This window comes from Gracilinanus agilis, chromosome 2, assembly GCF_016433145.1.
Source record: "Gracilinanus agilis isolate LMUSP501 chromosome 2, AgileGrace, whole genome shotgun sequence".
NCBI lineage: Eukaryota > Metazoa > Chordata > Mammalia > Didelphimorphia > Didelphidae > Gracilinanus > Gracilinanus agilis.
In genome coordinates, this window is record NC_058131.1 from 271884836 (window position 1) to 271912701 (window position 27866).

The 27866-nt window shown below is 39.2% G+C and overlaps 1 protein-coding gene across 4 annotated transcripts in view; it reads left to right on the forward strand.

The window, feature by feature from the left end:
- The window catches only part of KCNT1 (potassium sodium-activated channel subfamily T member 1), a 205286-nt gene that overhangs the window by 79445 nt on the left and 97975 nt on the right, over positions 1–27866 (forward strand). For 2 of the 4 annotated variants that reach the window (XM_044661255.1, XM_044661253.1), the window contains exon 2: positions 4371–4412. The exons of the other annotated variants lie outside the window; for them this stretch is intronic. In XM_044661255.1, the coding sequence (XP_044517190.1) occupies positions 4371–4412 (42 nt within the window). The remainder of the gene's footprint in view (positions 1–4370; positions 4413–27866) is intronic. 4 annotated transcript variants of the gene reach the window in all.

The window sequence follows — 27866 nt, forward strand, 5'->3', positions numbered from 1 at the left end:
CAGTGTAGCCCTGAAGGCCTTCTGAAATGTAGCCTCAGTCTACCTTTCTGACTTTATTTCATATTACTTCCCTTCATACACAATATTTCAGGAAAACTAGATTGCTATCTGTTCCCTGCACTCAGTATTCCATCTCTTTCCTCCAAGCTGTCCTCATGCTTCTAACATACTCCTTCCTTTCCTCTACCACTCAGAATCCTTTTCTCCTTTCAGTGATCAGCGAAGGTGGCACCTTCTCCTTTAAGTTTTACATGACTCTAGACATATTTGTTAGTATTCAAATCCAGCCTCAGACTCTTACTGCTTGTGGGATCCTGAGCGAGTTGCTTCTGGCTATCTCAGTTTCCTCATCTGTCAAATTGGGACAATTTTAGCCCCCACCTCTCAGAATTGGCATGAGAATAAAATGAGATATTTGTAAAGTACTTCATAAATCTTAAAACACTGCATAAACATGCATTGTAGTGATTATTTTTATTACTAATTATCACAGTTACTATTATTACTAATTATAATTCTTACTAATTACTGATATGTTAATTCTAACATGCTTCTTTTTTTGAGTTGCCATAGGCATTTACTTCTACAAAATTCTGTAAGATTAAGAGTAATCAATATCGATGCATTTCATTCTCTCATAGCCTATTGCCTGGCACATAGTAAGCATTTCATAAATGCTGCCTTGCCTTGCCTTTCCCTTCTGATATGTAACTTTCTAGTGTTAGTTCCCCTTTCTCCTTTTTTTACACATTCCCCATTCTAGCCTAAATGACCTTTCAACTGCTTCCCAAAAACACCATTGCATCTTCCATTTCTGAGCCTCCAAACTTACATCTGGAGCACATTCCTTGCCCAGTGCTGTTATTGCAGAATCCCTCACTTTGAGGCACATCTCAGGGGCCACCTTCTCCTTTAGAGCTCTAGTCATTCTTCGGTTTCTTTGGTGTTGGTGTTTCATCCCTTGGTGTAGATAACAACTCCTCACTTCTGCCTCTGCCACTTAATACTTCAAGGCCTCACTTTCCTCAGCTGTAAAATGAGTGTAGCTAGACTGACTCTCAGATCCTTTTTGACGACAAACCTAAGATCCTAAACTTTTAGATTTCTTGTCAGTGATCTTCCATAAATCATCCATGAATGGTATACTCCCGTGTGTGTGTGTGTGTATACATATATACATATATAGATAGAAGATATGTATGTACTTATGCATGTATATGTACTATATATTTTTATACATATACATACATTAGATGCCTTTCTTTCATTCATTTAATACTTTGAATAAATCAGTGTATCACTCAGAATTTCTTCTTCTATTTTTACTCAGTGTAAATTTCTTGAAGACAGAGAATGCAGCATTTTTTTGTCTTTGTAACTCAACACCTAGAATAGTGTATTCCACACAACAGATGCTTAACAAGTGTTTGTTGAAGTCAAAAGTGATTTTAATGGGGCAACTAGGTAGCACAGTGGATAGAGCACCAGGTCTGAAGTTGGGAGAACCTGGGTTCAGACACTTCCTAGATGTATGATCCTGGGCAAGTCACTTAATCTTGTTTGTGCAGCCCTTGCCCTTCTGTCTCAGAGTTCTTACCAAGATAGAACGTAAAGGTTTTTTAAGTGATTTTTAACATATGCAGAACATATTGTTATACACATAAGGCAAAATTACTTATAGTAAGATCTCAGTTAACTAAGATTCTGTAGGCATGAGTTGTTCTGTTCAATTGTATAGTTTGAAAAACTGAGAAGTCATTACAGCAAAAATCATCTTGTTTTGATCCTTGCTGATAAAGATCTTTCCATAGTGCCTAGGGTCATTCTCCTGCTTTAGTCTAGACTCTTGAAAATAGTGGAATGTTCTTTGCCATTTAAGGATCTTATAGGGTTTCAGTGATTGCTCTCCAGGGTAAGAAAAAGAGAAAAATGTAAGAGGCTTGTCTGAAAGTGTCCTAAAGACAGGAAGGTAAGATGTCCCTTTTTGTCTCTTTGTATTCATTTACTTTTAAAAAAATTTATGACAGAGCTTTAATCATAGATCGTCTGCCAAGAACTGGAAAAGAGATCAAATGCTATATATGCTAGTCCCTTAATTTTATAGATAAGGAAACTGAGATCCTAGAAAAAAAAGAATAATGGAAAGGCTACTGAATTTGATTTTCAGAGATCTAGGTTGAAATCCTAGCTCCAACGCTTAAGATGTTTCCTTTCTTTTTTTTTTTTTAAAACCAATACTGTGTATTGGCTCCAAGGCAGAAGAGTGGTAAGGGTAGGCAATGGGGGTCAAGTGACTTGCCCAGGGTCACACAGCTGGGAAGTGTCTGAGGCCAGATTTGAACTTAGGACCTCCCGTTTCTAGGCCTGGCTCTCAATCTACTGAGCTACCCAGCTGCCCCGTTTCCTTTCTTATAGACCTCGATTTCCTTGTTTATGAAATGAAGTTAGACTAGATAATCTCGTAAGTACCTTCCAGCTCTAACATTCTATAATTCTCTAATTCTTCAATCTTGTTGAGAGGACTTATTCAAGGATACACATGAAGTCCCAGGACCTGAACCCCACATTTTTTGTCTCCCATCCTATCCAGTATTCTGTTTTGCTCTACTCTTCCCTAAAAGTGTCAGAAGATTTAATTATGATCCTACATGTTCTAATGACTAATATGAAGGGCAAATGACCTTTTCTTTCCTAGTGTCTTCTTTTATAAAATGAGGGAGCTTAACTAGGTGGTCTCTAAGGTATGTTCTGTCATTCTGTGCTTCTGTGGTAATAATAATGATTGACAAAATTTCAACCTAGTCTTAGTGGATGAGGAGTTATTCCCAAAAAGAATGAGACCAATGAACTTCATGGAATTTCCCTTCTTTATTCATTCAAAAAATGTTTATTAATCTCCTCTCATGTGTCAGCACTGTGCTAAGTACTAGGGATAATAAAAAAAGACAAAAGACAATTCCTGCCCTCAAAGAGATTACAGTCATGTTCTTCCTTCTTTTATCATACAGCTGGCAATTTCATAGGATTATATGGTTTTGAACTAGATGGAATTTTAAAGGTCATCTAATTCCACCCATTCATTTTACACCAAGACAGAAAGTGAGTGAGTTATCTAAGTAATAAGTAGCAAGGCTGAGAATCAAATCTAGATCCCATGATTCAAAACTCCAGAACTCTTTCCATTAGTCATAAGTGACTGATGACTGAGTTCCCTATTCTGCAAACACTGAATACGTATGATCACACAGCTAATAAGAGACATCCACTATATTTACTCTCTCCCTCTGAGCAACTCCTCCCAAATTGAACATTCAGATTTGCTATTTGGGTCTCCAGAGGGGTACCTACCTCAAATTCTATATTCATCTTACATTTACCTATCTCTGCTATAATAGTTTTTGAGCCCCTTCCAGCATGTTTTCCATTAGTAATCAGCAAATAGATGGAAATTGCTCTAAGCAAAGGCATTTACTAAGATGACAAAATATATCTTAGAAATGTAGCTTAACTCTCCAAATGATGCACACAGAATTCCTAGAGAGATGGACACATACATAAAGTACAGTGGTAATGAGAAAATGCCTAGGGCCAAGGCTATTCACAATTCCCATCATACTGGGACCAGAAGTCCTTTCTTTCTTGGAATCCTCATGAAGATCCCCTGGAGGTTAAAGATCTCTGCAGGTTACTCATTGTGCCTCTGCTCCCTTAACTTTGCCTTGAATTTTTTACACTGACTCAAGCTGCTAGATAGAGTGGTTCCCTCTAGTTCAGACACCTCATGGCTAGATGTCATACTAATAGGAAAGGAAGAGGAGAGGGCACCAGACATAGAAAGAGTGAAATAATAATAATAGTAGCAATGGCAATGGAGTAGAAGTAGTGTTATATAGGCTGACACTTATATAGCACCTACTACAGTGATAGTGAACCTATGGCACAGGTGCCAAAGATGGCATGCAGAGCTCTTTCTGTATACTCTGTCTTCTAATATGTAAGGTGGGGATGGGCCTTGCTTTTCCACTGAATTGTAAGATGTATATTGGGAGGTCAGATTACCTGATCTTAACCACAAACTATGAATATCTCATCCCCACTCCAAGACTTAAAGCCCTAAAGACCCCTAAAAGGGCAGATGTTGGGAATGTGTTCAACAAAGTATCTAAAAGGCAACTGGAGAAAGCAGCAACTGGCTCTTTGGCACTAACCAGTAGGACTGGGGGGTTTGTGAGTCTGTGTTAGTGTCTCCTTTCTGTAATTTCACACTTGTTTGTCTAACTCTCCCTGATAGTCTCTCTCTTTTTCAGAGGAGGCTGGTAGATGTGTCTGTCTATCTGTCTTCTGTTTTGATGTGTTTACTCTGTCTTTAGGGTACATGTGGAAGATTTCAGTCTGGATTCTTCTTTATCACAGTAAGTCCCATCTCAAGTGCCTCCCTTGAAAACATGTGAAAATTAAAAGAGCTGCTCTCCGGCTACCAGAACCAGACCCAACAAGAGGGTTAGGGTTACAGAACCAATGACTGACTTTAGACTAGGCTTCATAATCCTCTGCCCCCTGGCCAGGTGAAATATTTTAAAATCTTACTCAAATAGTACCTGTTTCCTCCTCTCTCTGAAGAGGGAAAAGGGAGGGGAAAGAGCATTGAAGTCCACCATGGGAACTGAAGAAAATGGGCAGGGCCAAGGAGGGGCTTCCAATAATATGGTTACCTCCATTATATGTAGTTAAGGTTAAGTTTTTAACCCTTTGCTTTTTTTTTCTTTAATCATCTCCAAGGTTTTCTGTAAGATTCCATGAGCCTAATTCCATGGATCTGAGGCTGAGGATAGGAAGGGGGGAAGGTTTTGGGGATTATCAGTTAGACCAGCCATAAACTTTCTTCCCACAGACAAAGACTTAAGGCTTTTGTTTGAGTCAAACAAAGTCAAGCTAGTGTGGACTTCTAGTTTTGTTCTCTTGCTCTCCCCCAAAATTAGATCTGTGTATTATGCCTCTTACACTTTTCTGCCCAATCTTTTCCAACATGTTTATCCTCAGGACTTCTATGGGCTGCTCTCTTACTCTATCTTTATGGTAACAACTCATTATTGTGGAAAGAAACTGGCTCTAGAGCTGGAGGATATGAGTTGAAATCCTACCTCTGGTATTTATTACCTGAATGACCTGAAGTTCCCTGGGCCTCAGTTTCTTCATCTGTATAATTAGAGGCTTAGACTGGATGGTCTCTGAGCTCTCTTCCACCTCCAAATCAATGATCCAATGACCCTACTCCATGATGTTTTGGTAACAATTCCAAGTGCTTTGTATAAGAATAAGCCAACAGTTTTCTGTATATGAGCATTCATATAAACCCTTATATGGAAGCAGCTCACACATTACCAATTATATAATTCAAATACTCAAGCAGCAAATGTTTATTAAGTGACTACTTATGTTGAGTACAATGATGGACACAGGCATAGCTACCCAGTTTAGACAAAATTGCCCTCAAAGATCTCACAATTTAATAGGAAGATAAGCTACCCACAAAGCTATAAAATACAGTATTTCAGTAACTACCACATTAACAGAGAGTTATGTATGTGAAGGGAAGAGGAAGACATCCTGGAGAAAGGTGTGCTTCTAGTTCAGATTTGTATGGGTAGGAGTTCAGCTGGATTCTCTCTTAATTCTAATGTCTTTCCACCACTGGTTATTGCTAATTTGTCCTGTACAAGGCTTTGTTACTGCATGTTTGTTTGTGCTTCATCTCCATAATTAAACTGCGACTGAGTTCCTCAAGGGCAAGGACTGCTTTTGCCTTTCTTTGTATACCTAGGGCTTGGCAAAGGGCCTGGCACATTTTTTTCCAGTCATTTTTCAGTCATGTCCAACTGTTCATGACCTGATTTGGGGTTTTCTTGGCAACGATACTAAAGTGATTTGCCATTTCCTTCTCCAGCTCATTTGACTGATGATGGAACTGAGGCAAACGGGACAATGACTTACTCAAGATCACATTTCTTTCTTTTTTTTTAAACCCTTGTACTTCGGTGTATTGTCTTATAGATGGAAGATTGGTGAGGGTGGGCAATGGGGGTCAAGTGACTTGCCCAGGGTCACACAGCTGGGAAGTGGCTGAGGCCGGGTTTGAACCTAGGACCTCCTGTCTCTAGGCCTGACTCTCACTCCACTGAGCTACCCAGCTGCCCCCTTTTTTTTTTTTTTTTTTTTTTTTTTTAGTGATTTAAACTAGTTTAATTTGTTTCAGAATCATTATATAAAAAGTTAAAAACGAAGGCCCAAGGAGAACAGAAAGGGATGGGGACTTTCTTCATGGTGCAAGGTCTGATCATTCATTTCTCCTGCACTGTCCCCTGTCTCCAATGTGCCACTCAAGATCACATTTCTAAGAAGTGTCTGAGGCCAGATTTGAATTCAGGGAGATAATTTCCTGACTTCAGGCCCACCGCTCTATCCACTGTGCCACCTAAATGCCCCTAGTAGGTGCTTAATAAATGCTTATTGACTAACTTACTAATAAGGAAGGAAAAAGAAGGCATTTCAGGGAAAAATGACAGTTTGAACAAAGGTGTAGAGGTAAGATAATGAAGTGAAAAGCTTTGTCCACAAAAGCTTTGAGGTGGGTATAGAGGAAGAGATAAGAGAAGAAAAAAATGTCATAAACCCTTTGACCCTTTGTGATTTCATTAACTATTATGCTTTCAATGACCACACTTATTCAGATGAATCCAGAATTTCTATCTCTAGTCCCTTTCTGAGCTCCCAATTCACATCTTCAGATGCCCCGGGACCATCTCCATCTGGAAGTTCTACTCATTCAACATCAGTAGCTCAAACTCAACATTACAAACAGAGCTCAGGATCTTTCTCCCAAATCCTGTTTCTCCATTTAGGTAGTTCAATGGATCAAGTGCTGGGCTTAGAGTCAGGAGGACTTAAGTTCAAATCTGGCCGCAGATACTCCCTAACTATGAGATCCTGGGTATAAATGGATGATTCTTGGTTGGGAAGAGTCTTCAGTGGCAGACAAAAGAATTGAAACCTTACTGGGAATTAAGAGAGAGTTGAGTGAGGACAGTTGGGGGACAATTAGATTGAGAGCCAGGCTGAGAGATGGGAGATTCTGGTCAGATTCAAATCTGACATCAGACACAAGAGAGTGGAGGCAGCTATAATAAAGCTATCATGATAGTCTAAGTGACCAGCAATAAAAGCTTGAAATAGAGCAGTGGCAGGGGGATGGATGGTAAAACAAAAGGTACTGATGCAATAAGTGTTTTAGAGATGGAATGAACATGATTTGATAAGTGATAGGATATGCAAGATGAGGGAGAGGGAAAATTCAAAGCTAAGCCCCAAATTCCAAACATGGGAAACTTGGGAAACTGTGGCACCAGACATAGAAAGAGTGAAATAATAATAATAGTAGCAATGGCAATGGAGTAGAAGTGGTGTTATATAGGCTGACACTTATATAGCACCTACTATAGTGAACCTATGGCACAGGTGCCAAAGATGGCATGCAGAGCTCTTTCTGTGGGCACTTGACCACCCTCCCTCCTCAATCCCATACCCAGCATGTGGGAGGGGGAAGGGCACAACATGCAGTCTGGGGGAGGCAGGCATGGCACCCCATCTCTAAAAGGTTCACCATTTACAATTATTATCTCATTTGATCCAAATAATAATAATAATAGCTAATGTTTATATAGTGCTTGCTATGTGCCAAAGCAACGTACTAATGCTTTTTCACTATTTTTACCTTTTAAAAAATTATCTCATTTGATTTGATCCTCACAACAACCCTGGGAAGTAGATACCATTATTATCTTCATTTTACAGAAGACAAAACTGAAGTAAAAAAAGAGTAAAAACTGAAGACTGCCTAGGATCACATAGTGGAAGTATCAGGTCAAATTTGAACTCAGGTCCTCCTGACACTAAGCCCAACACTTGACCCACTGAACTACCTAATTGGAGAAACAGGGTTTGAGAGAACTATCTTGAGCTCATTTCGTGATGTTGAGTTTGAGCTGAGCCACTGATATTGAATGAGTAGAACTTCCAGATGGAGATGGTCCTGTAGGCATCTGAAGATGTGAATCAGGAGCTCAGAAGGGGACTAGAGATAGAAATTCTGTATTCATCTGAATAAAGGTGATAGTTAATGAGATTACAAAGGGATAAAATATAGATAAAAAGTAAGGAAGCAGAAGAAAGACACATTTAGAGGGTCAGGAAAGAAGATAAAGAGCCAGTGGCAATAAAGAAGGAATGATCCAGGGGGCAGTCACGTGGCTCAGTGGAGAGAGAGCCAGGTCTATAGACAAGAAGTCTTGGGTTCAAATGTGACTTCAGACACTTCCTAGCTGGGTGACCCTGGACAAGTCACTTAACCCTCATTGCCTAGCCCTTACCATTTTTTTTTGTATTAGAACCAATACACAGTGTCATTTCTAAGGCAGAAGGTAAGTATTATTTTTTAAAAGGAGGAAGAAGAGAGGAGAGGTTTGAAAAGATGCAGGAAAGGAATGTAAGTAGAATAAGATTAGAGTCCAGGGAAAACTGTTTTGAAAATTGCAGAACATTGTTTCTATGGGGGTTGCTATTTTTTAAGACAGTAAGTAAAGAATCAGTGTCAAGAGAGAGCCTGTGGATACATAAGAGACAGGATGGCTGCTAGTATGAGATCTAAGAGGATGTGAGAGGGAATGATGTTGAAGCCATAAGAAGGAAAAAAGGAAGAAGAGAGAGGAGTGATAATACTAAAAGCCTTATAGAATGAAGAGGGAAGCTGAGAAAGTTCTTGTTGGATGGATTCAAACCTCTCTGCAAAGTAAGAAGCCTGTGTTGTCTGCTCTAAAGGTGGAAACTGATTTGGGATTAGAAGTGAGAGAAGAGAAGAAAAGACTTGGAACAGAACTTATAGTCAGAGAATGAAATAAGGTATTACAAATCCTGCCTCTGATTTTTACTATTTTGTGACCTCAGAAAAGTCACTGGACCTCTCTGAGTCTCAGTTTTCCCATTTATAAAATGAGATGGTAGGAATGAAATTCTTATTAGCTCTAAAATTCAGGATTTAGCACCCTTCCTCTCAACTTCAGACTTTGGATGCTAGAACCAAAAAGGTCATCTAGTCCAACCCTGCCATTTTACAAATGAGTAAATAAGACTTGTTGTGGGAGAAACACACCCAAGTTTGTAGCATGATCTTGCCCAGAGAATAGGAGACTCAAACTCTATTCAATCCAGAAGTAAGAAAAGAATTTTATTTGAAGAAGTAGTTTATGGTGATATAATAGCCTAATAACTGATGGAATAGCAGGGAGGCTAATCAGGTAGCCTTAGAGCTGATGGATAAGCCCAGGAGCTAGTTGAGTAGCCACTTTGGAGCTGATAGTATGGAGTAGCAACTCCACTGTAAAGTGGCAGCTTCCACTATAGAGTGGCAATTCCACCAAGGAGTAGCAGCTTCTTTCCATACCCCGTGAATCAGGGTCGGCATATTTATTGGGGTCCAGGAGCTTGTCATGTCTCGTTCAAAATTCAGGTGGAGGTATGTTTTAGGATGTGTTGTCATAGGGAATAAGGAGTGTGTACAAGTTTGAAGGATTCTTCTGGAATGCCAGAGTCCCCGGTGCGCAGGTTCCATGTTCTCCCATTGTCTGCCTTGTCATCATTTGTCAATGTGGAAGAGGTCTCTCTGCCCTTCTAGAATGAGAACATGGCAGGGGTGGTGGGGTGCACTAATGTGGAGAACCACTATGGTAATTAATTATGTCTTTCAGTTCCATGAACAAAATGAGAAATTAATAAAACAGATTAGGCACAAAGCTGATGCCCAGTATAGAACGTTACAGATCCAGTACACAGAATGGGTAATTGATCAATCTGCAATTCATGCTTGACTAAGGCTCAAAATGACAGATTTTTGCAGTTGATGTTTAACCAGTGCTGACTAGTGAGAAATATGAGATTTCAGAGTATGAGGGTCCTGTTCCTACTACTACCCCTCACTTCCCACTGTCAGCCCACATCAGACCTAGGGAAAGCCAATGATTTATCTAGTCACATATTTGTTAAACATAAGTGGGATTTAAATACCGGCCCTTTGACTTTAGATCTCTTACTCCGCCCACTGAACCACACAGTCTCCCAGTGTAAAGTTTCACTTCTTGTTATGTATGATGGAGGTAGTATATATGATTAAGGGATGGGCTAGAGAAGAAGTGGATTAGAGAAAAGGGTGACCCTCAGGGCTGTACAGTTCCTCACCCTGAGTGGAATAAGGGCACTTAATACATTGGTTTGAATATAGCCTGTATGGGGATCTTTTCTGTCATTCCACTTAACTACAAGTTGGAGGTTCCCTACGTTGGCTTCAGGAAGGGGAAGAGTAGGCACACTGGAGGCCCCCCCACGGGTGCTCTCCAACTTCTTGATATCACTGCCTTGGCTTATAGGGGACAAGAAGCAGACATTTGTAAGACCTGCTCTCTATGTCACTGCAGGTGCTCAAGGGCATGGCTTGTGGCTTCTTGCTTTGGGTCAGCACTTTCTGTCCTGGGGATCCCGTGACACAGACATTGACCCTGCAAACCTGGGCACCTCTTGTTGCATTTGAAGGAACAGGAGAACCTGTGAGTAAGGGTGATGTGTGCCAGACTTCACTGGATATATCTACACCTTTTGGCAGGGTCACACTCAGCCAGGGGCTGGTCTTTACCTCTGTAGGCTTAGAAACTTGATCAGGCTGTAGAGAATCAATTTACTCTAATGTAACTCTCAAGCAACTGATTTCTAAACCAGATGCCAATTTTATTAATTTACTAGGGGAGATGTATCTGGCAGGAAAACCAGAACTTATCCTCTGTGCAGAACCCTCCCTCCTGGGTAGCAGGAGACCAAATTACAAATGAGAAGATTGCTTGGGAAGGACAGCAATGGAAAGACAATTGATCTTCTATTAACCCTTAGTAGACTAAAGGGGGCTTTCAACTTCCCTCTATTTTACAAAGGGAGCAGGTGAGGCCAGAAGATACTAAATGTCTTTTTCTAAGGCAGTCACTTGGAAAAATGACTTGTCACATAGGTAGTCACCTTCAGAAGGGGGATTTGAAACAAAGTTTTTAGATTCCAGGGCCAGTATTCTTTCTATATTGTCTCTTGGGATATAAGTATCTCTAAAATGAGCAGTGATCATTAGACTCTGAAGCCCCTACCAACAATATTTATACAACTCTTATCTAGATTATCTAAGTTGTTTTGTGTTTTGTGATCTGAACATATTCTGGAACTCCTTCTGGGCATGCCCAAATGGTTAGGTACTACTCTGTCTAGGATCATTGAGGACTAGCAGGATATTCCAAGTGTGATTTTGTTTAAAGAATTTCCACATTATCTCTTCCTCAGGATTAGTTTCTGACCACCAACCTGTTCTTCATTTTAAAATTGTATGGTAATAAATTATTCCATTGAGATTTCAGGATACAACAAGAAGCGATAGGGGTTATACAGAGTATAAATTTAGGATTGAGAAAACTGGTTGATAATTGAAGGTAAAGATTTTTTAGAATGTCAGTCAGTCAAAATGTATTTAGTAATCACCTCCAATGTATCAAGTACTTTGCCAAGCACTAGAGTTTTAAAAAAATTAAGGGCAAAAAACAGTTCCTGACCTCAAGGAGCTCATAATCTAATGGGGGAGACCTCAAACAAATAAATAGTACAAACATGGTATAGTCAGGATAAATAAGAAATACTAGTTACTAGTTAGATTTATTTGTATTTCTAATTATAATAAATGTCATTTACAAAGTACTTAATTCACCACAATTCTGTGAGATAGGTAGTACACTTCTATTTTTATGGAGGAAATTAAAGCTTAGAAATTTTAATTAATGTGCCCAGGGTCACACAGGTAATAATGCCCCAGATTTGAACCAAAGCGTCCTGACACTCTCTCCAGCTCCATCATTCTACTACGTGATGCTACTTATCCTATAATATGCTATGTTGAACTAAATCAGAATTCCTCTTCTATTAATTACATACTAGCCTCCTTAACGAGCTTAGGGAGATATCTGAATCCCTCAGCAATGTATTTAGAAATCACTTCAAGATGATTTTTTAAATCTGGTCCCCAGAGATTGATTGAGTTAATGTTCAGAGGCCACTGGACCAGCTTGAGGCTGCCTAGGTTTTGTCTCACAGCTCCAAAAAGCCCCTGGCAGCTCTTCTCTAGCACAGAAATAACTGAGTTGAACACCTAATTAGCAAAGTGTAATTAATCAAAATAGAGAGTAACCAAATTGGGGCAGCTGTCTACCCCTCATGCTGTAACCTTGAAGTGTCCCTGGGTCTCATGAGGTGGTTTACCTGGAATCTCTTCCCAGCCCTTCACTCAATTTGTTAAGAGGTAGTTTTGTGTTTTGTGATCTGGACATATTCTGGAACTCCTTCTGGGCTTTCCCCAATGGTTGGGTACTGCTCTGTCTAGGATCACTGAGGACGAGCAAGATTTTCCAAGTATGATTTTGTTTAAAGAATTTCCATATTATCTCTTCCTCAGAATTAGTTTCTGTAATAATTAGATTAAATCTAATTATCACACCACCAATCTGTACTTCATTGTAAAATTGTATGGTAATAAATTTTTCCATCAAGATTTCAGGATACAACAAGAAGTGATAGGGGTTATGCAGAGTATAAATTTAGGATTGGGGAAAACTGGTTGATAATTGAAGGTAAAGATTTTTCAGAATATCAGTCAGTCAAAATGTATTTAGTAATCACCTCCTATGTACCAAGTACTATGCCAAGCTCTGGAGCTTAAAAAAAATTAAGGGCATAAAACAGCTCCTGACTTCAAAGAGCTCATAATCTAATGGGGAGACCTCAAGCAAATAAATAAGTACAAACATGGTATAGTCAGGATAAATAGGAAATAATTAAAAAGGGAAAACTTTAGAATTGAGAGAATTGGAACGCTTCCTGTAGATGAGGCTTTAATTTGAACTTGTCAGAAGGCAGAGATGAGGAGGGAGAGAATCCCAAGTGTGGGAGACAGCAAGACAAAATGCCTGGAGCTGAGAGAGGTAGTGTCTTACAGGACAGCAAGGAGGTCAGAGTCACTGAAAAATATGTGGTAGTTAGGCACAAGAAAAACAGAAAAGCCTGGAGTGGGGTTGGGGGGGGGGTAGGAAGGAGAGAGGAGGTTATGAAAGTCTTTGAATGTGAAACAGGATTTTATTTTCAATCCTGGAAATGATTGGGAGTCTCTAGAGTTTACTGAATTGGAGGTAGGGTAGATGGGGGTAGATAAATGGAAGATGGAATGGAGTGAGGACGGAATGCCACCTTCTCCATCCCCACTTGATCAACAACTTGAGCATCCTGGTCTCTCCTCCAACATTCTGATAAAAATTAATCATTTTGTATTTGATTTGCATATATTTTAAATTTCTTTATCTTTGTACAGGTCATTTTCCCCTCTAGCAGAATGTAAGCTCCTTGAGGGCAGGGATAACTTCATTTCTATCTTAGTATCTTCAGTGCCTTCTATGCAGTAGGCACATAGGGACAGCATTATACAGTAATAAGAACACAGGATTTAGTTGAAGGACCTGGGTTCAAATATTGTTTCTGATATTTATTGCTTATGTCATCTTGACTAGATGTCTCACCTCACTGGACCTCAGTTTTCTCATCTATCTAATGAGGAGGTTGGATTAGATCACTTTTGAGGTCCCTTCCAGTGCTAAATCTGTGATACTAAATGCTTCTTGAATTGATCAAAAGATTAGTGCTTAATTGAAGTACAAATGGAAAACAAATGGGAGTGAAGAGAATTGGGTATTGGTGAGTGAAGTGTCAAGTCAATTGAGTTTTCTTTTTGGAGGAATTTCTAGAATTAACCCATCCCAGAGGTCCAAATGGAATACTGATGAAGAAGATCAATATATTCTGAGGGTTGTTTGGAGAGGGAAGGAGGGGAAGACACAACTTCTGGTGGTAGGGACTGGTCAGTGAAAATTGTCTCCCCAGATGGTTTAACTTGCTAATAGCATCAGTAGCTTCAGAGGATGAGAGTGCTATTGACTACACAGAGCTGTTGATGAAATAATGGATGGGAAATTGCTTTTCTAAGTGTATTTTCCTAGTATAATGGGAGCACTGAGTCCTCTTTAGCCAATCATTATTTCACTAGTATATGGGAGCATAGTCATTAATATACCCTCCCCCTCAAGACACCTCTATCTCAATAATGTTCCATCTAAATTCAAGGAAAAGGTGAGGTCTCCAAATTTACCAAGAAGAAATAGATTTAAATTAGAAAGAAAAATGCTGATCTCAGAATTCTATTGACATCCCAGTTGAGAGCCTTTGGCAACAAATTTTGCTTTGAAAAGAAGGAAAACTGCTGGAATCTGATGATTTGTGATAGACTGTCAAGTCCTTTAAGGACATATAAAATGTTTCATAGGCCTACTTCACATGCTTTGGGTTCTGGTGTCTGTCTTTGTAGGGGAGACCATGAGATCCAGTTTGGGAGAAGCCAGGGTCAACTGTGCTTGCCATCAATCTATCAATTATATTGGCAAATGACAGGAAACCCAGGAAGAGTAGGACTGGACACAAAAGTTTAGGTAGCAAATATATCCCATTTCTCTTAAAACCCAAATATCTTCTCTTTGAGATGGTAGGAAGGCAATTAAAGGGAAGGCAAAAGTATCATAAGAAACATGGGTACTGGCTTGTAAATTTGTTCTTCACAAGGAGATGACATTTGAACCTCTGTTGTCATGAGTGATAATAATGAGAATATCAGACCAGGCTAAAATAAAGAGCATCTCTGCTGCTGGTCAGTGCAGGGCAGAACAAACTTGGGAATAGGCAGAGCCCAGTTTTAACCTCTCTCAACATCTGAGAATCTCCTGAGAAAAAGCCAAATGAGGAAGCACCTCCTAGAACACAAGGTCCTGGGAAATTCCATAACTAAAAATGGTGACGCTGGGAGATGTTAATTCTACCTTCCTTCAACTAGAAGAGCAAGAACCACAAAATCCAAAATGCCATGATTTTCTTGAGTGGAGAAATTCTTCTGGTGTAAAAAAGAAACATCAGAATACTCACAAATTCAGGAGCTACCAACCCAAAGCTATTATTTATTATGTATATGTGCATGTATACATATACACACACATATATACATACACACACACACACACACACACACACACACACACACACACACACATATACTTTATTCTCCTGTCCTGATGACACTCTGGCCTGAAGGCCAGAGTCAAGTCAAAGAATGGAAGCAAAGTAGCTACCCGTGGGCAAATGCTTAGTACAAATAACTTGCTATGTGACTTTGGGGAAGTCACTTCCCTTCTTTTGGGTACATATTTCTTCTCTTATCCCCTAATTCAGTGATGGGCAAACTACAGCCCACAGGCCAGATGTGGCACCCTGAAATGTTCTATCCAGCTGCCCAACATTATTCCTAATCTGACAAATACAATGAGTAGGATACAATACAATGAAACTTCAAAAGAGCTGCCTTAGAAACAGACTGACAGATGAGTATTCCCTTTCCTTTGGCCCCCTCTTTAAAAAGTTTGCCCATCACTACGACCTAACTATAACATTTGTCAGTGCTTTTTCCTCTGCCTTCTCTTCTTCTCTTTTGATGTTCTCATCCACTCCCATAGTTTTACTACCATATTTATTCAGATAACTCCAGATCTATATTACCAACACTGACTATATATGTATAGCTTCAACTTTCTACAGGATATCTCAAACATAAAGTTCCACTAGGATTTTACATTCCTAGTGCGACCTCCAAATGCCCAAATTGAATCAATCCATAGGCATTTATTAAGCACAAGCTTTGTGCCATGGCCCTTTGCTAAGAACTGAAAATGTGAAAGTAAAGCAAAAAGAGCTCCTGCCCTCAAGGAGCTTATATTCTAATGGTACTAATAACCTTTTCAGTCCCAGTCCTTCCAGACCCCTGCACAGTAGCTGGCATTTATTAGCCATCCCTCTTTTGAAACTCTTCTCCCTTGGCTTCCAAGATGTTGTTACTCTTGTAATTCTACTACTACTTGGTTATTTCTCCCTTTGCATCATTTTCTCTTCTTTTCCTTACCAGTAAACATAAGATACTCTAAAGAATCTGTCTTTTCAGGAGTAGCAATCATGATACCAAAACCAAAGTAGAAATTGATCTCATTAAAAGAAATAAAGAAGGAAATTACATTTTTTAAAAAGGTACTATAAACAATGAAGTAATATAATTACTAAATATTTATGCACCAAAAGGTATGGCATCTAGATTTCTAAAATTAAAGAGCTCAAGGAGGAAATAGATAGTAAGACCATACTAGTGGGGGATTGTAACTGTCCCCTTTCAGAACTAGATAAATTTAACCAAAAAATAAATAAGAAAGAAGTAAGGGAAGTAAATGAAATGCTAGAAAATTTAGTTAATAAATATCTGGAGAAAACAATAGGGATAAAAAGGAATATAGCTTCTTCTCAGTTGTACATGGTACATATACAAAGATCGACCATGAACCAGAGCATAGAAGTATTGCAAAAAAATGTAGCAGAAATAATAAATGCCATTTTTTTAGATTATAATGTGGTAAAATTTATAATTAACAAGGGTCCTGGAAAGGTAAATTTAAAATTAATTGGAAACTAAATAATCTAATTGTTCATAACTGGTGGGTCAAAGAAGAAATTATAGAAATAATTACAGACTTCATTAAAGAGAATAACAGTGAGGAGACATCATATCAAAACCTATCAGATACAGCCAAAGCAGTACTCAGGTAAAAAATTATATCGCTGAATGCCTATGCCAACAAAATAGAGAGGGAGGAGATCAATGAATTGGGCTTGCAATTTAAAAAAATTTGAAAAAGAAGAAATTAAAAGTTCTCAAATAAAAACTAAATTGGAAATCCTAAAAAATTAAAGGAGAAATTAATAAACTTGAAAATAAAAGGACTATTGAACTAAAAAAATCTCCCTTTTGATGCTTTCTATCTACAATTCTTTTCCCCAGAAATATCATGCATTCCTATGACTTAAATTACCTCTATTATATAGAAAAATTGAATCCAACGTAAGTGGAATAACTTTCCTAAATTCACCTAGTTAGTGAGTGGCACAGCTAAGACTAGGGCCTAGACTTCTGTCTCCCCATCAAAATCTCTTTTCCCTACATCATCATATTGCTCCTAATTGCTCTGTCTTGTCTTCCAATATGTAAATGTCTCATGAAAGGGAGCCATCATTGAAAACTATTCCCAGTCACCGAGCTTCCTGAGTTCTTTCTCAAAATAGCCCATCCCTCAAAATAGCCAACCTCCCTCAACATGTGATTCATAGCATAAACCTGGAGACCTTCTCAACTTTCCTTCTCCCTCCCCTCATCCCAAGTGGAAAAGGAAAGAAGTTTCTTAAAGGATCTGTTTCTCCTTTGGGAGCTGGGGCACCGCCTCTGAAGCCTGCTGGAGAAAAGGGAGTTTGGATGTTATATTTACCCATGTAAGTGTCATAGCTGGTTGTTCTCTGAAATAAGGAATCTAGAATCTAATCAATGTGCTCCAGAACTAATCACTGCTTGTGTCTAGCCAGGGCTGGAAAGTTGCTGATTTTGTGATTGCTGCTTGTATCAGGCCAAGCCAAGAAGTTCATTGCTGGCTGTATGGCATGTTTGGCACCTCCTATTATAGACCATCTGCTGCACTGATGGACAATGCCAGGAAAATCACTGAAAATATTCTCTACTCCAGGTCTGCCCATTCGGCACTTAAAGTGATTGACATTCTTCAAGCCTCAGTGTGTCCATCAGTTTTTGAGCATGGCGATACTTCACAAACAAAAAGTAATCTGGTTTCACTGAACACTACCGGCAATCAGTGACTACTGATTTTGCAGCCTGGGATAGGGAGAGAGAGGAGAGATAGGGAGTGGCCAAGGTGGGGAACCATACAAATTCAGGGACTGGCTAAGTGACAATTCACAAAAATTCTAGGGATTGTAGTTGGTGCCAAGCTCAACATGAGCAGCAGTATGAGACAGCAGCCCAAAGAACGAACAAAATCATGGCATCCAAAATGGAAAAAGTTATACAGCCCCACTCTACTCTTCCCTGTATAGACCACACCTGAGATACAGACTCCTCATTTTAGGAAACCAGTGGGCAAGCTAGAGCATATCTGAGGATGGGGCAGGGGAAGAGAAAGAGCATAGGATAGTGAATGGACTGGTGCTCCTTGAAAACAGGGACTCTCATTTTTGTGTATTCCCAGCAACTACTACCATTTCTGATGCATACTACCTACTTTAAAAATATTTATTGGTCAGTTTATTGGAGAACATGATACATGATGGTCAGCTGAAGAGGTTATGGATGCTTATCATGCAGAAGAGACTTACCAGAGACATAATTGTCTTTAAGAATTTGAGGGTGGGGCAGTTGGGTAGCTCAGTGGATTGAGAGTCAGGCCTAGAGACAGGAGGTCCTAGGTTCAAATCTGGCCTCAGACACTTCCCAGCTGTGTGACCCTGGGCAAGTCATTTGACCCCCATTGCCCACCCTTACCACTCTTCCACCTAGAAGCCAATACACAGAAGTTAAGGGTTTAAAAAAAAAGAATTTGAGGGACTGTTAAATGGAAAAGGGCTTAAAATGTTTGAATTATTCTACTTGATCCCATAGGGTAGAACTAGTAGGAACAAATGAAAGTTACAAATAAATAAAACTCAATAAAAAGAAAAGCTTTCTAATAATTAGAATTGCCTGAAAGTGAAATGGCCTGCCTCTGGTGGTAGTGAATTTCACATCAATGCCGTCATATTTTAAAAGAGGCTTCTGCTTAGATTGGATTAGAGTTCCTCTGAGGTCCTTTCCATTTCTGTGATTCTTTGATTCTATGAGGAATGTAGTCAAAAAGGAGTACAAATCCCAGATTGGGTATGACCACTAGTCTTGGCACTTTAACGTGTACCTGGTCCTCTTACCTCCTTTGGAAAAATTGACCCAAAGAAGTTGAGGTGGTACTAGCAATAAGGACTAGTCTTAAATAGAGCTAACACCTACTGGTCTGGTTTAAGACATTGGGAAGATCCTTTAGCCAAAAATATATCTCTCCTTAAGTCTTGCCATGTGACCCTTCTTATCTATCCCAGTGTTTCCCCAGTGAATCTCTTCTTTGGACTATTCAAAAAAAAAAAAAGGTTCCTAAAGCTTCTCTCCAATATGTCCCTGCTAAAATGCATAAGTGTTACTTCAGAGCAGCCCCTTAATTCTCTCCTTTGGTGCATGATTTATCAGTTTGTCATTTGGATCCTGAAGGAATGGTACATAAGGATAAAGAAAGCACAGTGGGAGGAAGCAGAGAGTTAGGCAGGGACAAGCTCTGAGTGGCCAGGAAAAAGCTCAAGAGGCAGCTTTAAAAGGTATCTGCCAGGGAGGGCTGGAAGAGAATGATGGATTTCCTGTAGAAGAGAGAATGCTGCAGGTATAAACTCTTCCTCAATACCCAGTTTTCTGCCATGCTGAGAATCTGTCCCACATAATCTAACCTTTAAATATTTGCTAGAATTATAGACTACTAGAGCCAGAAGCACCCACAGAAATCCCCTCATTGTATATATCAGTGATTCCCAAAGTGGGCGCCACCACCCCCTGGTGGGTGCTGAAGCAATCCAGGGGAGCACTGATGACCACAGGTGACTTTATCTTTCCTATTAATTGCTATTAAAATTTTTTTAAAATTAATTTCCAGGGGCTAAGTAATATTTTTTCTGTAAAGGGAGCAGTGGGCCAAAAGAGTTTGGGAACCACTGGTATATATAAAGAAAGCTAGGCCAAATGAAATAAAGTGTGCCCAACATCACACAGACAGGTAGCATTTGAACCAGGACTCAAAACTAGCTCTAATTCCCATAATGACCCTTTATCTCTTGTTCCAATCCCAGTCACTTGTAATTCCTAATCCTATCAGCCTGTCTGCATTTCCACTATCCCAGGATAATCCCAGCAGATGTTTTCCCAATTGGCCACAACTGGCGGGCAGCAGCCCACAGCTTATGCTTTTCCCACTGAAGTCCCAGTGCCCTAGGGAGAAATTGGGCTGGGTACTGTGGAAAGCACATCTCTTCCAGCACGATCTTTCCCAGGATTTGAACCCATAACCTTCACGTTCCCAAGGGAAATTTGGGAGATGAGAACCAAGAGTATATGGCACACACTTGCCTGAAGTAAACAGCCATTGCCTCAAGTTTCTTTCCTTTCAATCTCTTGCCCATTCTCAGTCCATGGAACTTCTTTTCTCTTAGTAGCAATCTGCCTATTGTGGTGGCAGCAATAATATAAAAGCAACATAGCAAGCACAGGTGCTGGTGTGAAGATATGAACTTGTGTCTGATTTATTCATTCATTCAATAAACATTTATTAAACACCTGTTGTAAGTCATTGAGCTAATTTATGAGGATACAAAGAAACAGCAAATAGGATCTTCTTTCAAGAAGCTTGTAATATAATAAAGAGGAAATACGTATATATAGTAACTATAAGGGAAAATTATAGTATATAAGAAAAGTTGAAAGAAAATATCATGTTATTTGAGAAAGGAAAAATCACTTTTTATCTGAGATGAGGAGAAAGAAAGGGGGGGGGGACAGAGAAAGCGTCCTAGAGAAGGTAGCATCTGGGTTCAGCCTGGGAGGAAAGAAAGAATTTCAACAATTGAAGATAGGAATGAGAAGATCACATTCTGGGCATGGAGGATGCTGTAGAGAGGGAAGGTTTGGGGCAGTTGAGTGGTTCAGTGGATTGAGAATCAGGCCTAGAAGCAGGAGGTTCTATAGGTTCAAATCTGGCCTCAGACACTTCCTGGCTGTGTCAAGTCACTTAACCCCCATTGCCTAGCCCTTACTACTCTTCTACCTTAGAACCAATACACAGTATTAATTCTAAGACCAAAGGTAAGGGTTTGAAATAATAATATTTTTAAAAGAGAGGGAAAAAAAAGAACAGAGGAAAAGAATAATTTAGTTCTGCTGGAAAGTAAAAAATCCCTGAAATAAGTATCTGGATAAATCATATCGACCCAGATTGTAGAGATTTTTTAATCTTAGGCTTAGAAATTTCCACTTTATTTAGGAGACAATGGGCAGTAAATGAAAGTTTTGGAGAAGAGCTCTAGAACTATTAGAAAGGTTACTTGAATAGGGGAGTTGAGGGTAAGAAGGTTTGGGTGGGGGAAATAACCTAGAGACAGGAAGACATATGAGGCAGCTATTAAAATAGTCTAGGCAAGAAAAAAACCAGGCCTGAAACAAAGATGATGGAGATGGGAGTTGAGAAGAGTGTACTTCCTAGCAATGAGAAATACTGTGTATTCCTTATTAGTTGTATTTCTTCAGAATTTGTTTATAACCACCGAGATACTTTCTAACTCTGACATGCTGTAGTTCTGTCATCTGGGATATTGGCTAGCTGTTTTTGATCTTCCAACTCAAAGACAACCAAAATGATGCTACTATGTTGGAGTCAGTGTAGTGTGTCCAAATGGACTGATTGGACCAATATGAGCTTGGAAGGTTCTACCAAAGGCTGGGCACAAATATCCCATGTAAATATTTGAGATGAAAATGTCTAAATTTGCACATCTCACTTTTCTTTTGAGCTACTGCAATTCTGCAAAACACTGAGGGAATAGAATCAGTAGAATTCTGCCCAAGGCACACTAAAAACAAGTTGATATCAAGCAGTAGAACAATAGTTATCAAATTAAGCAAAGTTTTGTTTATGATTAGAATACTAGAAGGGACCCAGAAATTATACAGTGAAATCCAGTCCCCTACTTTTACAGAGGAAGAATCTGAGACTGAGAGAGAAGTCATTTACCCAAGGTTCTAAAAGAACTTAATAGAAGATCCAAGACCAGAACTCTTACGTAACTCTGACTTCCAATTCAATGCTCTTTCTGACATATTACATTGCCTATCTGGACCAAGAATCAGATCTTGGGTTCTAATCATAACTCTACCATTAAATCCTTATGTGATATAGCAATAGCCCCCGACCACTTATTCACTGATTTATTAATTTATGAGATAAAACACTGTGATCTTTCTGTGGGCTGTTTTATTTAAAAGGGAAGTCCGTTAACCAAAATACAGCCTTAATGACAAAAGAAAATAAGGTTTTGGTAAGGCAAAAAGGAATCTGTTTATAGAATATTGGATATCAGAGCTAAAGACACCTTGGAGACCATCTAACTTGCTATCTTAATTTTACATGAGGGAAACTGAGGCACAGGGAGAGGAAGTGATTTGCTTCATAGAGCCATTAATTGGTGAAAACAAAATTGGAAGCTCATTGTCACTACATCACCTGGCACAATAATTTTGTGCTTTCTACACTGTAGGCATCTCATAGATCTAAGCTGCCTGAGAGAAACTCACTCCCTCTCAGAAGTCCTCTCTGGATGACCCCTCTGGCTGATTTACACTCTTTGTATTAAGCACACTTCAGGCAGATCAGGTTTCAAAAAAAATCTATTTTTCTGTGGTGGTACTAGACCTAGCGGGCAGCCACAATTCATGAAACATTGAAAGTGAGTGAAGGAAGAATCATTAATTTCTCTGACATTGCAGGCTCTGGCTCCTGCCTTTGAAGGAAGCAATGTTGGCCACACTTCACTAAATGGAATCCTCTCCTTTCATGAATCATTTCTCTCTTAACTTCAGGAGCCAAGGGAGCTCTAAGTCCTTTGTCTGCTGTTGTTCCAGAAGAGGTCCCACTGGGGTATCAGAGGAGTGAGATGACAGACGCATTCCTGGTCAAGAATGGCATTGGGCTTATGTGGGATTTATGTTGGTTGAGGAATTTGAATATTCCTGTCTCTTGTTGGGGAAGAGCTCCAGAAGAGATATCCCAAAAGATCATTTATTTAATTCTCAGGTGGATCAGATAATAGACAGCAAGCTAAAATGATCTTCTGACAGTTCCTTACATTTAACATCGCATCCCTGTGCTTTTGCCTAGGCCATCCCCCATGCCTATAATGCACTCCCACATTACCTCGACGTCTTAGAAATCCCAGCTTCCTTCAAAGCATCCTTTAACTGTTCCCTCCTACACAAGGACTTTCCTGATTCCCACACACACACACATACCCAAATTCCCCTGAAATTACCTTGTATTTTTACCTCATCTATATTCTGTATAGTTATGTGATGTATACGTGTTGCCTTTCCCATAAAATGTAAGCTCTTTGAAGGTCAAAGACTCTTATTTCTGTCTTTGTATCTCCAGTGCCTGACAGTTTCTGGTACTTTTTGTGGTTGTTCAGTTGTCCCCAACTCTTTATGCCCTTGTTTGGGGTTTTCTTGGCAAGGATACTGGAGTATTTTGGCATTTCCTTCTCCAGCTCATTTTACAGATGAAGAAACTGAGGCAAATGGGGTTAAGCAACTTGCCCAAAGTCATATAGTTAAGTGTCTGAGGTGGGATCTTCCCAAATCCAGGCCAGTGATAAGTAAAACAAATCTAATCCCTTTTCCACATGACAGACTTTCAAATACTCTCTAACAATGACTATCATATTCCACTCTCCCTAACGTGCCCCATCCCCAAGTCTTCTCTTCTCTAGGAATTCGCCTACTTCCTTCAACCCATTTTTATATGAGATAATAACAAGGTCCTTCATTATCCTTGTCACCCTTCTCTGAACATACTCTAGTTTTTCAGTATCTTTCTTTTTAAAAAAATCCAAAAACCTTTACCTTCCATCTTAGAATCCATACTATTTATTGATTCCAAGGCAGAAGAGCAGTAAGGGCTAGACTTGGGGTTAAATGACTTGGCCAAGGTAACACAGCTCAGTATCTTTTTTATATAGCACTTTGACCCTACCCACAGGTGCCAGTGCCAGCTAAAGCTGCTGTTATATTAAAATGTGGTACTTGGATCATCCAGACCAACCCCTAATTTTACAAATGAAGAAACAGAGAGGAGAAATAACCATTAGCAAATGATAAAATAAAGACAATCAATAAAAAATCATGTGCTAAGTTGTAAGCAATTCATTTGGGTACATGCCATATCCCACCCCCACCCCATCCTCAATATACTCATTCTATTTTAAACATCTTGAGGGGAAGGATTGTGTTAGGTTTCATCTTTATATCCCTGCTACAGGGGACAAAGTACCTGACTTTTGGTTCAGAAAATCTGGTCTCACATCCTCTTTTTTATCCTTACTAGCTGAGTGATTATGGGGAAGTCATTTAATCTACTTGTGCCTGAGCATTCATATCTGGAAAATGGGAAGCCTATTACCTATATAATAGTTACTTCAGAAGGTCATCCAGGAGCTCAAATAGATAATATAGAACAGTGATTCCCAAAGTGGGTGCCACCGCCCCCTGGTGGGTGCTGCAGTGATCCAGGGAGGCGGTGATGGCCACAGGTGCATTTATCTTTCCTATTAATTGCTATTAAATTTTTTAAAAATTAATTTCCAGGGGGCAGCTGGGTAGCTCAGTGGAGTGAGAGTCAGGCCTAGAGACAGGAGGTCCTAGGTTCAAAGCCAGCCTCAGACACTTCCCAGCTGTGTGACCTTGGGCAAGTCACTTGACCCCCATTGCCTACCCTTACCAATCTTCCACCTATGAGACAATACACCGAAGTACAAGGGTTTAAAAAAAATTAATTTCCAGGGGTGCTAAGTAATATTTTTTCTGGAAAGGGGGCGGTAGACCAAACAAGTTTGGAAACCACTGATATAGGGTGTCCCAGAAGCCTTATTGCAGTGCTTAAAGGACAGCTTACACAAGCTTTAACAACCTAAAACTGCATTAAGATTTTAGGGACATCCTGTATATGTAACTCATTTTACAAACCTTTTAATTCTTTAGAAATCTTTATTATTATTATTATGATTATCACTGCATGTAGTAAATACTTTGTAAATATTTGTTAAAATGAAATGAGAAAATAATATATATAAATCCTCTTGCATATTTTAACATGCTATACAAATGGCAGTTGTAATAATAAATTGTGACCACAGCTTTACCTTTAAGTATGATCACAGTATGAGCCTCAACACTAGCCGCATACTAAATCCTAAATCTTTTCCTCTTTCTCATAAATAGTATTGGTCACAAGGAGCAAAAGGCCAGAGAATATGGATAACTCCCTCAAGCCCTTCCCCATCACAGGTGATACAGATCAAGGTCCTCATCTTACAGAATACTTCAGCAGTTTTGTCATATGAAAATAGAATGGTTGTTCCCTGAACATTTCCTCTAGGAATCTGACCACCATTGGCCAATTCTTGACCAATTAATCCATTTCCCTCATTCTTTCACTAAAAGGGATTGTTTTCTCTAGAGGACCTCTATCATGGAGGTGAAGAACAGGTTCTGGAAAAACCCTAACTACAAGACCATTCCCTTTACTTTACTATATCTGAGAGCATTGGGAAAGGGGGAGGGAGTATATAGTGAAGGAAGAATTTGACTTGATTGGTCAGAGAATATCCTAGCAACAGAGGCATTGTTCTCAGCCTCTCATCTCCCTACTGTGTCATCTGTCTCCCCCTCTTGTCATCTTCCATTTCCTCTTCTACCTCTTCCTCCTCCCTTTTCAGCTCTCCAGATTACCTCTTCCCCCACTTTCTCTCCCTTTTTCTCCCTCTACTTTCCTCATTCTGTTTGCCTTTCCTTTCTTTCTCTTCTTCCTTTCTCTTTAATTTGCTTCTTTCTTCCTATTTTTCTTCCTTCCCTTGCCCTTTGTCACTTAAACTTCTAATCTCTTGCTTTCTCATTCTTTTTATGTTACCTTCTAACTCTCTTTTGTGTAAATCAATTTTTTAAAAAGCACTAAGTGACCGCTGTGTTCTAGATGTTGACTATATAAGGAAAAAATGGAACAATCTCTGTTTTGTCAGAGGGTTTACATTCTACTAAAATGATAGCCTCCAAACTTTTTTTGATTATGCACCCATATAATTAGTACTATTGTGGGTACATGCCCCAAAGTGCATAATTACTTATTTATAAATCATGCATATGTACTACAGTACTAATAATTACCTACTTTATAAAACAATACAAAATCAGAAATTGTATTTTATTTTTTAATTAATTTATTTATTTTAAAATATTTTTCCATGGTTACATGATTCATGTTCTCTCCCTCACCCCTCTTCTGGAGCTGACAAACAATTCCGCTGGGTTATACATGTATTATAACTAGAAACTATTTCCATATTATTCATTTTTGCAATAGAGCAATCTTTTAAAACCAAAGCCCCAAATCATATATACCCATATAAACAAGTGATAAATGTTATGTTTTTCTTCTGCATTTCTGCTCCCAGAGTTCTTTCTCTGAGTGTGGATAGTGTTCTTTCTCATAAGTCCCTCAGAATTGTCCTGGATCATTGAATTGCTTTTAGTAGCAAAGTCAATTACATTTGATCATCCCACAATGAAAAACAGAAATTTTAAAAGGATGGCATAATAATGAAAAACATTTGGTCTTTGAGTCAATCCAGAGCCACTAAAGTTTATTGAGTAGTGAAATGACATTATAAGACTTGCTCTTTAAGAAAATCACTTTAGCAATTAGGTAAAAGGTGGATTGGAAAGAGAGTGACTTACCTCAGGGAGACCTTTTGGAAGGTTAATAAATTAGTAAATTAGGAGGCTTTTGCACTAGTCCAGGAGAGAGGTGATAAGGGCCTGAATGAGGATGAGGGCAGTATGAGTAAAAAGAAGAGTTTGGAAACCAGATTGCAAAGATTCTAAAAGCATGTGAAAAAGGAAGAAATGAAAATATTAAGTATAGATAATATTTCTAGATATTTGAAAGAGATATAGGATAATAGTTTAAGGGGAGATCAGGATCATGCAAAATTCTGTCATTGTGGTTGTAGTTGTGGTTGTGATTGTATTTGTAGTTGTTTGAAATGATGGGTCAGACCTAAGTATGTTTTTAGGGGTGAGGGGAAAGGAGTTCATGGATAAAGGAGGTATTAAGTAGAAGGAAAAGAGGAATTATAAAGGGGTCAAACTCCTGGAGAAGGAAGTAATGAGACTGGTGAAGGATTGGCATCGATGAGAAGACTCAGTTCGTCAGAGACTGGATCAAAGAATGAGAGAATAAAGGATGAAAAAAACAGAGTTTTGAAGTATGGAATAGGGAAGATGGAGCTGGAGACAGATGGCTTCTATTTTCTTAGTAAAATAGGAGTGAGGTCCACTGCTGAGAAGGAGGAGGAAGGACATGGTGTGGGAGGTTTAAAAAGAGATGAGAAAGTTTGGAATAGCCACAGAAGAAAATATGGCAGAAAGTCAATCAAGGAGGAATTGAAGTATTGCCAAGCAGCAGCAAAGGCCTAGTTTAGATTCAATAACATCTTTGTAGTTAACCCAGTGGGCACAGTTATACAATTTTCTTTCTAAGAGCATTCAGCTGCATGTAAACAGGAATAGAGAAGGTAGGTGGTGGGCATAATCCATAGGTGGCATTGATAAGGCATAACTAACAATAAAGAGGTAAGAAATTCAAGTGTAAGTAATAGCAAATGGTTGAACTGGTCAACCATAGTAAAACCTAAAATCTGTAAGAGAAGGAAAGTGAAGCCAAAGCAGGAGTGATAAACAGATGAATAGAGAGAAGATAAGGAGGAGGAGCAGGGAGGAGAGAGAGAGAGAGAGAGAGAGAGAGAGAGAGAGAGAGAGAGAGAGAGAGAGACAGAGAGAGAGAGAGAGAGAGAGAGAGAGAGACAGACAGACAGACAGA